At 49.4% G+C, this 14,788-nt stretch overlaps 1 protein-coding gene across 3 annotated transcripts; it reads left to right on the top strand.

Annotated features, from left to right (window-relative positions):
* Positions 1-586: 586 nt before the first annotated feature.
* On the top strand, positions 587-14,781 carry AJUBA (ajuba LIM protein). 3 transcript variants are annotated; one of them, XR_015715421.1, is made up of 9 exons: positions 587-1,907; positions 5,127-5,228; positions 6,895-6,962; positions 7,087-7,149; positions 8,319-8,449; positions 8,533-8,584; positions 9,274-9,342; positions 9,733-11,665; positions 12,626-14,781. XR_015715421.1 is itself a non-coding variant. In XM_016205815.2 (8 exons), exons 1-8 carry the CDS (start codon positions 878-880, stop codon positions 9,856-9,858), a joined length of 1,641 nt encoding a protein of 546 aa, XP_016061301.1. In that variant the 5' UTR covers positions 587-877; the 3' UTR covers positions 9,859-14,781. The 3 variants fall into 3 exon arrangements, 1 of the variants encoding a protein (XP_016061301.1); XR_015715420.1 differs by having other exon boundaries at positions 9,733-12,144; XM_016205815.2 differs by having other exon boundaries at positions 9,733-14,781.
* Positions 14,782-14,788: the final 7 nt, after the last annotated feature.

Below are 14,788 nucleotides of genomic sequence, written 5' to 3'. Positions count from 1 at the left end.
CTACCTGTCTTCCACTACCTCTCTATACGGGCTTCCTCGCCTTTCTGGGCTCTACCTAGGCATCTCTGAAAGTCTTTATGTATCTACCTTTCTTCTTTCTCTCTGTCCTTCTCTTTATGGATCCCTCCCTGTCTCACTAATTCTGCATCAGTGTCTCATCTTTCCCAGTCCCCACACTAGGGAAAAAGTCCCGGTGTTTGTGCAGAGCAAGCCTCGCGTTGTGTCGGGCTGGACCAAGACATTCCATAGTGCCCTTCCGAGCATTCCAACTGCAAACAAAGAGTCCCACCCTAACTTTTTCCTGTCCCAATTATTGAGTGATGTTGTAGCAACTGCCCAAACTTGCCCTCCTCTCCTTTTCTAGTGGCGGATCTCCACCTCCAGAACAGTTAGCACCAGCTCCCACCTCCCACCGCCCCATTCAGCACACCAGAGATCCCTGCGCAGACACCCCCCCTCTGTTTCTCGTGCACTCCGTGCTCCGCCCCTCCAGGAAAGTAGATCCGGCCAGGCAGACAAAAGTTTGGGAGAGAAGTTCGGTCTGTGCTGAGTGTGAGAGCGAGGGGGGGCGGGGGTCAGGAAGAGTGGGACGGCAGGGCAAGTGGACGCGTGGACGGATAGACTTGCAGACGGGACAGCCGCAGCCGTAGCCCCTTCAAGCCCTGCTTAACCCCTGATGCGTGGGGGGATGTAGCTCCTCTTGCTGGGGGATGCTGGGGGGTTCCTGGCGCCGGGCATCGGGATCACCCGCTAAATCCGTGTGCCTACCCAGTGCCCCTAGGGAACCGGAGTCCGGCAGCGGGAGAAAAAGCAGCAGCTGCGGAGACGCTGCAGGGTGCCGGGCGGGGAGGGGGCTGGAGGCCCCAGGCCTGACGGCATGGAGCGGTTAGGAGAGAAAGCCAGTCGCCTGCTGGAGAAGTTAAGACTCTCGGACTCCGGCAGCGCTAAGTTCGGCCGCAGGAAGGGTGAATCTAGCCGGTCTGATGGGACCCCCGGGCCGGGCAAAGGGCGCCTGAGTGGGTCGGGGGGACCTAGGAAATCAGGGCCCCGTGGAGCTACCGGGGGACCTGGGGATGAACCGTTGGAGCCAGCCCGGGAGCAAGGCCCCCTGGACGCTGAGCGGAACCCGCGCGGCTCCTTTGAGGCGCAGCGCTACGACGGCTCCTTTTCCGGAGGTCTGACTCCCACCCGGGCCTTGCCTCTACCTCAGTCAATGACCCCAGACTTTCGACTGGAGACCACGGCCCCAGCTCTAAGCCCCCGCTCTAGTTTCGCCAGTAGCTCAGCCAGCGACGCAAGCAAGCCGTCCAGCCCCCGAGGCAGCCTGCTGCTGGACGGGGCGGGGGCTGGCGGAGCCGGAGGTAGCCGACCCTGCAGCAATCGTACCAGTGGCATCAGCATGGGCTACGACCAGCGCCACGGCAGTCCCCTGCCTGTCGGGCCATGCCTGTTTGGCCCGCCTCTGGCAGGGGCTCCTGCGGGCTATTCCCCTGGAGGGGTGCAGTCCGCTTACCCAGAGCTCCACGCTGCCCTGGACCGACTTTGCACTCACCGGCCCCCGGGGTTTGGCTGCCAGGAAAGCCGCCACTCGTATCCCCCGGCCCTGGGCAGCCCTGGGGCTCTAGCCGGGGCTGGAGTGGGAGCGGCAGGGCCCTTGGAGAGGCGAGGGGCGCAACCCGGACGACATTCGGTGACCGGCTACGGGGACTGCGCTGCGGGTGCCCGATATCAGGATGAGTTAACAGCGTTGCTGCGCCTGACGGTGGGCACAGGTGGACGTGAGATCGGTGCCCGTGGGGATCCCTTGGGGATTGAGCCGTCTGGTCTCGACGAGCCGCCGGGTGCATTCGTTCCCGAGGCCACCCGACCCCGAATGCGGGAGCCGGAGGCCAGAGAGGACTACTTCGGTGAGTGAGAGAAATGGGTTAGGGAAAGAAAGGGACCCGTCACCACATTCTGTACCTCACTGACCCGACGGCCCAAATTGCCGGCGCCAGGTGGTCGGAGGCGGAGACGCGGGGCTAGGAAAGGCTAGAGGGACTTCCCCTTCCCAGTGGGTTTCAAATGGACCAGGGGCTCCTTATCCTGCTGAATTCTAATCCTCCCTGATTATCTCGTGAGCCCCAGTTCCCCAGGCTTTAGAGTCACGGTTTTTGGAGGCAGCAGGCCTCTTTGGGAGGGGGCCCTGGGGCAGTGAGAGCATCCCCCATCTTGCTCCCCCCTCGGTGGCCGTGCCCTTGCAGGCTTCCGCGCGCTGAGCCCCCACACGGGGCCCAGGCTCCGCCCGCAGGAATTCGGGGAATTCGCTGGGGGGAGGACAGGACGGGCGGGCGGAGTGCATGCCGGCTCCTGTCCTGGCGTTCCAGGTGCCCGCGGGCGGGGCGGGCCGAGCAGCCCTGGGCGGAGGGGTGGGGTGCGGCGGAAGGGGGGGCGGGGGACTGCTTCCTAACACGCGCGGAGTTGTAGCTGAGGTTGGGAATGGAACTAGGGAGTATGAAGTGCTCTGGGTCAGAAAGCAGGGACCCTACTGCTGCTCGCCCCAGTCCTGCTGGCTTGGTGCGTGCTTGGGCACTTAAGCAGAGACCTGGTGGTGTCAGCTTCTAGTTTCCCCACCCGGAAGTCAGGGCAGAAGGTATATCCATCCACCTTTGCACCATCACCCGATGGATAACCCTGTGTAACTGCCAGAATTGGCCATAACCTACTCAGTTTTGGCTATAACCTGCTCAGAATTCAGGCTAGAAGTTGCCTCTTACTTTGCTGCTGCTGTTAAGGAAAACTCGTCGTTATCTCACCCCCCCCCCCCAAGTGGTTATCTTTAAGAAGTATTGATTGATTTTATGGGGGGATATTGGGGTTTTGAAATATATTTTAGCCAAGACCTGCAGGCATCACTTCACTATATAAATACTAATCTGATTGTGATAGGAAGAACAGGAAGAAGTGGAGGGCTCACCCCCAGGGTTATGGGCCTCTTCAGTTTTCCAAGCTTCTCCTCACCTTTCTCATCATCCCTGTTCCTGCTCTAGACCTTTATGGCTAGAAATGTAAATAGGGAGACAACCCCAGCCAGGGAGGGAAGGTTGGAGAGGAGGTACAGAGGTAGCAGGGCTGCAGACTGGAAGGGGCCTGCCTGGTTCTACCCAATATCCTTTTCCCTCTACCCTTAGAGAGGAAGCCCAGAGCAGAAGCTTTTGTCAAGGGACACTAAGTAACAGGATCCTTCTTGAAGTTTTCTTTTGAGGCCCAGGAGAAATGGCTGTTGGGTGGAAAGAAGTCTCTTTGGCTAAACCATCAGAGCCAAAAGGAAAAATGAACTCAGAGTACAATAAAATGGCAGGAAGAATCTAGGTGTGGATATCTGGGTTAGAGGAGGTGAGGTAGACAAGCCTGAGCAGTTTGCTCTTGTCTTCCCATAACGTCCAAGGCTTCCCAAAGAAATGGCTATGACTGGGCCCCCCGGGTATGGCAATCTTGGGGCAGATCTTCACTCCCATGGGGAGGCCACATTTCGACCCCAGAGGTAGGGGCCTCTTCTCCCTGTGGGTCAGGTTGCCTCCTCTGACAGAACCCCCAGCCTAACTGTACCCTCATACTCCTGCCCTTAGTAGGGGCCCTCTTCCTTGGCTACAGATTTGCCCAGCTGCCAGAGAGTGGGAGCAGGACAGGCCTGGGCCCATCAGTTGCTGCAGCTGCTGCACGGGCTCCCAAGCCTCTGGGCAAAGACTGGGATGGGCCCCAACAGGCAAGGAGTGTGGCAGTGTGCCGAGGGGGAGAGGTGGGGCGGGGTGAGGCCGGCCCGTTGGGATCTGCTCCCTAAAGACAGGCCCTCACCCTCACTCATGGGCCTGGAATTGGGGAGTGGAGGGAGGAAAGAACACACCCAGGAAAGGTGGGTGCCAGAGCCAGGTGTATGTATTTTAGGGGTGTTGGGGGCGGGGGGAGCCGTTCAGCTCTGTCCCTCCCATGATAGAAGATGACAGGGAGACATTAGGGGTTCTACCACCCTTCCCCCTCTTCCTATGCAACCCTTCTGGGAACACACCCTACATTCTTAGCAGCCACCTCCCTACAGGAGTCATGCTCACATGGTCCCCTCTGCATAGGTCCCACTGCTGTGCCAGATCCTTCTTTTTCCATCCTTGGAAGCCTGGAGGTACAGAGCAGTGAGAAGTCATTCTGTAGCACAGGGGTGGGGAACATCTGGGCCAAGGACCACGGGCCGCAGGCTGCATATGGCCAGCGAAATCCTTTGGTCTGGCCCTGTCAAGGCAACCGCAGGTGGGACTTGAAATTCAATAAATCTAGGAGCTTTATTCATAGCTAATTTTTAAAAATATTTTTTATTGATTTCAGCAAGAGGAAGGGAGAGAGATAGAAACATCAATGATGAGAATCACTGATTGGCTGTCTTCTGCATATCCCTCACCAGGGGATAGAGCCACAACCTGGGCATGTGCCCTGACCGGGAATCGAACCAGGATGTCCTGGATTGTAATAGGTCGTTGCTCAACCACTGAGCCATGCTGGCCAGGCTGTCATAGCTAATTTTTAAGTTGACAATTTTGTATTGCCTGCAAATGATGATATAAATATCCAAATGGCCCTTGGCAGAAAAAGGGTTCCCCACCCCAGCTGAATACAAGCTCATTTTACAGATGGAGAAACAGGTCCCAGAGAGGCTTTCTGGGCCTGGCCTTCTCTAGGGAGTGTTTTTGAGTCTGGTAGTGGGCCCATATGGACTGGCATCTCTGATTATTTGTCCCACACAGTACAACAGGGATCATACTTTGCCTGCTTAGTCTTTTCTCCCCAGTAGGAAGTAAGCATTTGAAGGCCAGGGACCATATCGTTGACTTTCCTCCAGTTTTCCACAGTATTGAGCACAATATTTTTGCTAGGCACAAAATAGATGCTCATAAAATATATGTTGATTAATAAATAAGAATGGATCTGCTCAGCCAAGACCTTGTTTCGTTCCATTTCTCATTATCCTCTTCCCAGAAGGGAGCCCATCAAAGGGAGGCTCTGACTTGTGATACTCTGGCACAATCAGGAAAGACCGGGAATCCCAGGTTTTGAGCAGGGGGAGTAGGATGTGATGCTGACAACATCTCTCCCCTCAGGCACCTGTATCAAGTGCAACAAAGGCATCTATGGGCAAAGCAACGCCTGCCAGGCCCTGGACAGCCTCTACCACACCCAGTGCTTTGTCTGCTGCTCCTGTGGTGAGTGCTGCCCCCAGACCTGGACCAGGGCTTGAGGCCTCAAGCACTCCCCACACATGTACACAATCATGAGTGCCTAGGGAAACAGGAGCAGAACTTGTGCCTCTTCGTTTAGTCACAGAGCAGCTGTCCCCACCATGTGTCTGGACCTTCACTGCTGCCCCACCTTCTCTTGCTTCCCTTTTCTGTGCTCCACCTGGCTCTCCCACCCCCATGTTGGATCTGCATTCACCCCCATGTTGGGTTTGCTTTCCCCAGTCAGTCTTTCTTCTGTTCAGCGTCTTTCCTCTCCTCTGTTCCTTCCTCTTCTGTCTCCCAGCTTGCCCAGCCTAGACTCCTGCCTGGCCCTACAGCTTCTTCTCTGTGGGGTTTGGTCTTGGGCAGCAGAGTTGCCTAGGGCGACAGTGAAAGACTGGAATGTAGGAAGGGTGGGGGTGGGCTGAGGGAGTGGGGAACCGTGGGGGGCAGAGAGGGGGGTTTTCTCTTGGCTGGTCAGAGTTCAGCCACCTCGCTAGAGTGCAGGCCACCGGACCATGCCAAGCTGATGACATCACGCTCCAGGAATGCCCGCTGTTAGCTCAGGGGAGTGGGGGCTGCTCCCAGCGGCCTTAACTCCCCAGCCCTTCCCTCACGTCCCTCATTACCTCCTCCCCACTGCTTACCCACTGATTCTTTTGCTAAACCTTTAATCTCCTATCTCTGCCTGTCTGACTCCAGCACTCAGCTTTTCTCTCATCCTCCAACCCCCAGCCTCTGCCTGGTTTTCTTTAGGTTCATCTATCTGTCCGTCCTTCTGTTTATAGGGTCTTTTCCGGGTATGTCTTTTTCCCGCTCTACTCCCATGTCTATGAGTTTCCAGGTCAGCTTTTCTAAACCACTGGGCAGAGCCACAAGTGGAGATTTTGATGAGAAGAGGGCAGAGGTGGGAAAAATGCCCATTCTCCACTCTGGTCTCATTCCTCCCCCATTCCTGACCATTAAGATGCTCTGGAGGAGTTCCTAGGTGTTAGTTACAGGGGAAATGGCCCTGCCTTGTCTGCTCATAGAACATCCTGAGCTGCCTCTGAGCCTGGACTGCCTCTGCCTCTGGGTCCCTCTAAGCTTGGGGAAGCAACTGAGTGCAGCAGGAAAGGGGACCAACTTTGTTCCCAAACAAAGCACTTTGTCCTCAGCAGTAACTGCAATAAGTCCTGACCTCCGTAGAGCCTGTCCCTAGAGGGAGACACACAAAGCTAGAAAAGTAGGATAGCTATGTTCAGGCAAAGAGGGCAAGGCCTGTGACAATGTGATCACTCTATGCACATTGTATACCACCTTTTTCAGAGCTCCTTTAACCAAGTACTCTAGCCTGTGGTTGGCTTTGCTTTCCCAGGTGGCTCCCCATGCAGCAGGCACTGGGAAGAAGGCACTTGTTTAAGACAGGGTCATAGAAAACTGTTAAGGAGACAGGAGCTGGAGGAGTAGTGAGCAGACAAGAGGGGAGATTGGCAGGAATGAGACTAAAGCCAATTGGATTGTATCAGATGGGATTTTTGTGTGGGGAGGGAGGAGGATAAGCACTGAAGTCCATATTTAAATATATCACACAACACTGGAGAGCAGTAAGTGGGGAAGCCCTGTTCCTGGACACCAGGATAGGCTCCAGCCCCTTCTCTGTTGCTTCTAGGGCGAACTTTGCGCTGCAAGGCTTTCTACAGCGTCAATGGCTCTGTGTACTGTGAGGAAGATTATCTGGTGAGTGAGAGGGATTCCCTGGGCTTAGAATTGGCTCCCACAGTGGGACCCCTTTCTTGGTGGTCCATTGGGGTTCCATCCATCAGGTCATTCTCAGCTTATAACATCTTCCCTTGGTCTCTAGTTTTCAGGGTTTCAGGAGGCAGCTGAGAAATGCTGTGTTTGTGGTCACTTGATTTTGGAAAAGGTAAGCAAAATGTTTTCAGCGGAGACTTTACGAGGCTGAGGGGTGGAATCGGGCTAAATGAGTACTAAGAAAAGGTAGGGGGGGACACCTATTATCAGATGAGTCACTTTCATCTATTCTTTCCCAGAGCAGCTGTTTAGAGTGGCTTCTCTCTGCCTCTGAGATCAAGTCTGGACACCTAATCCTGCCAGCCCTAGACCTGTGTAATCTGGCCCCTCCTTAATTCTGCAGGCACAGCCTGAGCCTCCATCTGAGCTAGGAGTATGGGGTTCTGGGTCTTAACTCCCTTTCTGCTACTGGCTAGGATCAGTTGGAACTCAGTGGGTTTTTTTTTTTCTCTAAGAAAGAGGGATTGGATTAGATCAGTAATTCTCAGCCCTGGCGGCCTAGCAGATCACCTGAAAAGTAAAGAAAAATGCCAGTGTCTGGGTCATCACCAGACTCTGTGACGAATACGCCTGAGTAATACTTCTGGGGTGGGATCCAGGCTTTGATGGTCTTTAAAAGCTCCCTGGATGGCCTTGGCAGGTGTGGCTCAGTTGGTTGGAGCATCATAATGTATACTGAAATGTCATGGGTTTGATTCCTGGTCAGGGCACATACCTGGGTTGCAGGTTCAATCCCCAGTTGGACAATCAATGTTTTTCTCTCTCCCTCTCCTCTCCTCTCTTTCTGAAATGAATAAAAGCATGTCCTCAGGTGAGGATTTAAAAAATAAAAATAAAAGCTCCCTGGATGATCCTTATGCAGCCAGGGCTGGGAACCACTAGCCTGGGTGCTCTCTAAAACCTTTTTCAGGGTTTCTGCTCCTACTTTTTTTAAAAATTGATTTTTAGAGAGAGAGGAAGGGAGAGGAGGAGGGAGAAACATTGATCTGCTGCCTCTTGCAAGCCCCCCACCAGGGATTGAGCCCACAACTCAGGCATGTACCCCGAATGGGAACTGAACAGGCAACGTTTCCTGTGTGGGACAACACTCAGCCAACTGAGCCACATCGGCCAGCGCTCTGCTTCCACTTTAAGACATCTTGGTCCCCTCACATTCCATAGCATTGTTCTGGAAGGATAGCAGGGGGTGAGTGAGTTTTGTGGGAGAAGCAGGGAACATCATGGGTAGCTGGAGAGCTGGAACTGGAAGGAGACTGATTCTCCTCCCACTCCATGAGCCAGATCCTACAGGCAATGGGAAAGTCCTATCATCCAGGTTGCTTCCGATGCATCGTGTGCAACAAGTGCCTGGATGGCATCCCCTTCACAGTAGACTTCTCCAACCAGGTGTACTGTGTCACCGATTACCACAAGTGAGTCCACCCCTTGGGGTATGGTGTGGAACTGGGCTCAGGGATTTCTGAATCTCAACTCATCTCTGCCCTCTCTCTTTCAGAAATTATGCTCCTAAATGTGCAGCTTGTGGCCAACCCATCCTCCCCTCAGAGGTCAGTATGCCTGCGTTCTCCTGCAGGGCAGCCAGTGCTGCTGCCTCTGGGGAAGGGATGGGACATGCTGCCTGAATTCCCACAGGATGCTTTGGTGGTGAGGAATGTACTCTGTGAAGATTCCCGTGTGACTCTGCTCTCAGGGTTACCACCCTGACCCTAACATCCGGGCCTGGACATGTCTGACAGCCTTACTGGGCCCAGAGTTTGTTTCTTCTCTCCCAGTTCAGAGGGGGAGACTTCCTTTGAGGTCAAGGTCACCAGATCCCAGATGTAGGGGCTAGAAAAAGGTGGGAAAAACCCCCAGGGCTAGTAGGAAGAGGTTAGAAATGATTTATGCTCTGTGTGTTGAGGTGCCTAGCCAAAGCCAATTAGGAACCAGACCCTATTGGACCTCCTTGTCCCCAGCTTAACCTACTTTATTTGCACTGCCTGCCCCTTTCCCTTCCCTCTGCTTCCCCTACAGCTGGTAAAGGTAGGTAAGGCCAACCCCCTGGAGCCAAGGAAAGGGAGGAGGAAGTTCCAATAGGATATGCAAAGCCCATCTGAAAGCTACAGATGATTGCAGAGAGGCTCTGGGGAGGCCTTTGCATGATTTTCCCATTGGGGTGGGAGGGGCCTGTACAGGGGAGAGTGGAGTTGGGATTGTCATACTGCTCTCATCCCCATGGGTGTCTGCATTATTTCAGGGCTGTGAGGACATTGTGAGGGTGATATCCATGGACCGAGATTATCACTTTGAGTGTTACCACTGTGAGGTGAGTGTTGGGGGCCAGGGCTCCTGGAGAATTGGAATGGGTCCGGGGGAATAGTCAAGTACTAGAACTTGACTATAGGATAGTGTAGAGCATGGAACACTAGGAAAGTGCCCTGATGTATCTCCAATCTCGTTCTCATCCTCCAGCAACTCTCTGGTCCTAGTTGTTTAGTCCTTTCTGAGTAGGGCCTCCAAGTATCCATTGGAAATGGGAGCCTCTCATTCTTCTGTACCAGCGACACCTGGTGTCCAGCTGAGGTATTTTCTCAGGTTTCTCTTTTGGGAGTCCATCCCTTTCAACCCACCCTGTTTTCTTCTAGTCATTAGAAGTCTGGTCCTAAGATGTCCAAGGTGCCTGGGCTGAGGTAAACTAGGTGTCCCTTTTCCCTAGGACTGCCGGATGCAGCTAAGTGATGAAGAAGGCTGCTGCTGCTTCCCTCTGGATGGGCACTTGCTCTGCCACAGTTGTCATATGCAACGGCTCAACGCTCGACAGCCCCCTGCCAACTATATCTGAGCTGCAGTCACTGCTGTTGCCATCACCACCATTGATAAATTCCTCTGGCCAGTGGGCCCCCCGAAACCAGCTGAGGCAAAGGATGTACTTCACAGGCATGGCAAAAGAGTCCTTTGGGGAGGGCCCCAAGGGCCAGAGACCCAAAGATCATGACATTCCAAATGGATTGTGGAGGAGGAACCTTCCAGTTACCATAGCGGGGGTGACTGGCCTTTTTTCCACATGTGTAACCTGTGCTATAGCATATACTTAAGCACACACAGGCAGGTTCCAATACACTCTAAAGGTTGGATTCTAGTCTATATCTCCAGTATATGTCTGCATAAATCAAGCAATGTTCTGGTTCTGGATTATAGGAAGAGAAGAAAGACATTGTGGAAGCTCCTGATTGTTTTGTACCCCAGATATGGGGTCAGCCAGGTTCTTACCACACCACTGTATCTTGTTTCTGTGTCTAGATGAAGAGGTTGACCTTATTAGTGAGATATTTCTTGGCCATCTTCTTTCTAAGGACTAAGAGAGCTGCTCACCTCTCTGCTGGGAATGGAGACCCGCTCCAGGTGGGCCTGCTGCCTATATTGCCTGTTTCTCAGGGACTCACATGGGCCTGGGAAGACTAACTGGGTGCCTGTACTTTGTTTCTCTTTTCCTCAGCTGGGGGAAGAGGTAATAAGTGGGTCTCTGGGTATGAAATTGCTTGGGGAGACGTTTAGGAAGCTTCAGGCTATTCATACTCCCCAGGTGTAAGTGCACAGAGCCCTCCTGCTCAGTATATGCACCCATGGGCATATTCTCACACACACCTACTCACTCCCTTCTTCTCAGGTCACTCTTACACTTGGTTCCCTAATAGTAGCTCACTACTCCAGAGCTGCCACCTTTCAGAGGGATCCAGGATTACATCTACTGAAACCCCAAACTCTGAGGTTCTGGGGAGCCAGAGTTACAAAACATTTTGACTTGGTTCTAGTTAGTTTTGCTGAAATCTGTTCACCTAAAGCTAGGTCTTTTAAAACCAATTCACCGAAAACCTGTGTGTTTAAAGTTTGTACCACTGCCAAAAGCTCAAATCCCTTTTGGGTTTTTTGGGGGTTTTTTTTAGCCATTTAGGTGTTCTATTCTTTTTTGTCATGCTTTGGGTATTTCAAGGATTTATATCTATTCATCTAAGAATACTTCTGAGTTATCAGCAACATAAATTTATCAAATTTGCAGCACTTTGTAAATGATGAGACTGCTTCCTCCTACCTTTATGGGTATCTCTTTTTATGTTATCTACTTTTAAAACACTTTTTTAAAAAGCTTGAAGTTTCTAGCAATAAATGTAATTGGTACAGACGTTTTGGTGTATCATTTTTTTGTTTCTTAATCCAATATTCCTTTACAAATTAGATGCCTTGGAAAATGTAATGAAGCTCAATATGATATGCTTTGGTCTAACTTCTACATCCATGCTGTTAAAATGCCAATATATTCTAAGCAAATGAATAGGCATGTGGCATATTCAGTTGACTAACAATTCAAAGTTATACAGACAACCTCAATAAAAGGTGAAAGGGTGAACGCTAAATCCTTTTGAAAATGCTGCAGATTTGATAAATATTTATTTTAGACTGATTGCCTCTAGGTAAATTGGTTTTAGGCAAATTAATCTGATAATCTTGGATCCTTAGTCTTCATTCCCTGTCACTTACAATTTCATAATGGAAATGATTACTCCTGAGAACAGAGGTTCTGTATTTAGGGGTTACTCCAAGATGACTGCCAGCCAACCTGGGAAATGCACAGAAGAGGCCTCAGTGAGAATGTGAGTGAGAGAGTTCAGATTCATACTACCAACTACCAGAGGGGGGGAAATGCACTTTTTGGAGGGATAAATGTTCTGATACTAGATTGCATGTTCTAAAACCGGGATTCTGAACTATTATAAGTGAATACAAAGACTGTGGCTGGGAAAACTTTCTCACAGCAGGGTGCCCCAGGCCTGGGAAATCCAGAGAACCATGTGTAGCTTTATACCCATCCCTTCAGTTCTGTCTTTACTTTTGAGGGTCTTGTCTACTCTGTCATTCTGATCCTTTGTTTCTTACTCTGATTTTGTTGCTGACTGGCTGATTCTTTTCTAGGACTGTGCTCACTAAGACTGTTCTTGCCACTGTTGCTACTCTTTCCTGAGGAAAAAACAATTTTAATATCTGATGAGGACATGCCCAGGGAAGCCACTAGGCCTGAGATGGAGTAAGGGAGAAAATAGAAGAATTATGCATCCATTTTGTGTCTCTCTAGGTTAGTCACAGGACAGGGGTCAAGTTTTCACAGAAGGCTTTGGGTATTAGCTCTGGCTAGCTGTGTGTGTTACAGGCCTGAATGTGGTTTATCAAGAATAAGGCTGGTGGTGGTTCTCTCTCTGCCTTACTCCTTAGAGATCTGTTTTCCCCCTTCACCACCTGGTGCTCTCAAGACCAGGAAATGGTAAGATTCCATTTATAAGTAGCCTGGAGACTGTCCTCAGCCAAGGAAGAGGACAGTTTGTTTCCATTTTGTTATTTAGATTCCACATATAAGTGAAATCATGGTATTTGTCTTTTTCTGTCTAACATTTCTAGAGAAAGAGCTAATTCCAGGCACATAAAGCCAGTTGGCAAGGTCCTTGAGATTGTACCTGTACAGAAGGGAATAAAAAGGGGAAGGAGACTATTAGACCTGAAATAAAAGGATTGGGAAAAGCAAGTGAGCTAAAGCATTTTTATTTCATTTTGTTTTTTAGAAAGACCCATATCTCAGAGCTGGCCTGGGGTCATTCAGAGCCCTAATGGTGAGGTTTCATAACAAGGACAAGAGTACAACCAGTCAGCCCTCTCCACCCTCTCCTCCCTTGCAGCAAGACCTAAGACTGCGCCTCTGCTGTGACAGTTGCTTGTATAGGGCCCTTGGAATATCCACATTTGACTCTAGTTGTATAAGACTAGGGTTTGACCTTGGAAATATGAGCAAACTTCCTGGGATGTGTAGATTAGACCAGTCTGTGATGGTAGGAGAGTCATCAGATCAAAATTCTGTCCACTGTGGCTATTATTTCACCTAAGTTTAGAAAGGATACTGCTGACTGTGAAGGGAGCCAAGGTACTATCCAAGCAGTGAGAAATGGGTTAGGAGAAATACACAAAAAGGTACTGCATATACCTGTATCCTAGAGACTTAGAACCAAGCAGGGTGTGATTTTAGAGATACTCCAGTCCATTTTATTGAATGAAGAAACAGAAACTGAATGATGACGAGACTTACCCAATGTCACATCTAGAAAATGACTTCTAACTTTTGAAGACCAACAAAGAGCTTATTTTCCCCCTTCCTTCCCACCCCATCTTAGGTATTCATTTCCACAGCACAGGTAAACTGTAAATGTGGTAAGTACTTCATTATGATAGATATTTGGGGAAGTTTTAGTGGGAAAGCCAGGGAACACAAGAAAGATTTGGTTCATATTAGTGCTTTTGTTGTTAATTAGAATTAGTGGTAGCCAAAGTAACTTTAAAAGCACATTAGGAAAGGCCCTGGCCAGGTAGCTGAGTTAGAGCGTTGTCTCAATATACCAAGCAGAGTTCCATCCCTGACCAGGGCATATACAAGAATCAACCAATGAATGCATAAATAAGTAGAACAACAAATCAATGTCTATCTGTCTGTCTCCCTCCCTTCCTCTCTCCCTATAAAAATCAATTTAAAAAAAAAAGCACATTAAGAGAAGCAAAGGAAATACATTGCAGGAGAGTCCCTACCTTTGAGGAGGTAGCAGTCTAGCCAGAGAGAGAAATACATAAAATGCCTTGAGAAGATTACAAGCAGCATGTTGACAAGTGCAAAGTGCTTGAGTGTTACAAACAAAAGACCTAATGCTGCAGGGTACATAAGACAGGTGAGATTTTATCTGGCTTAGATTGTAAACCAGAAAGTGGAGCCCATAAGCTAAATCCTGCCCCCAAATTCATTGAGTTTGGCCCACTGGCAGTTATTTTTTATAAAACTAATTTGAATCCTAGTTGGGGGAAAAACAGCTAATAAATATAGAAAGTGATAGAATTTGAAAAACACCATATTGTGAACTTAATAAAAGTATTGATCTGGCAAAGATTATTAATTGATGTTAAAACCATAGGTGAAACAGTTGGTGGACATTCATATAGTGCCAAGTAATACTATCAGTTTATAGTCTTGAGGCCATAAATGTATGTTGGAGGGATCAGACTGTCAGCACTTGTTTTCTGGAATGGGTCTTAATATCACTAACCAATAGACCAATTCAGGTGTGAGGCAAATACATAACTCAGCCTAGTTTATATTCTAGCTATTCCCCACCCCCCAAAAGAATTGATTATTAGATGTAACTTACAGTTCACAGGAAATACTGGGGATAGAGAAACAAACTAAAAGACACTAGGAGAAAGAAACTAGACAAATCTAAAAGGTGAGGCATTCTGCAGGGCACCTGGCCAGCTCTCTTCAGCAAGTCTATGATTTTTTTTTTTTTGAAGTCAAAACTACTAGATTAGAAATACTTAAGGTATATGATAACATAATGCATGGTGCTGAATTCCCTATTGGTTTAAACAAGTTGCTATAAAAGATAACAGGACAATTGGAAAATTATTAATATAGACTGGATTAAATGAGGTGCAAATTTACTAAGATGGAAAAGTCAAAATCATTAACAAAGTGCCGGTTCCAAAACCATATATACAGGGTAATCATTTTTTTTTTTAAATGTCTATATATTTATGAAAAAAAGATCTGAAAGGATATGTACTAAGGTGATCTCTGGTGAAAATGTTTTATTGTTGTTAGCCTACATTTTCTATTTTTATACAATACATGTGTACTGCCTCTGTAATAAGTTATTACAAATAAAATAACTGGTTGCCAACATTGATAA

This window comes from Miniopterus natalensis, chromosome 1 (genome assembly GCF_054644295.1).
Source record: "Miniopterus natalensis isolate mMinNat1 chromosome 1, mMinNat1.hap1, whole genome shotgun sequence".
In the NCBI taxonomy this organism is placed as follows: domain Eukaryota; kingdom Metazoa; phylum Chordata; class Mammalia; order Chiroptera; family Miniopteridae; genus Miniopterus; species Miniopterus natalensis.
This window is presented reverse-complemented; position numbering and strand designations above follow the sequence as displayed.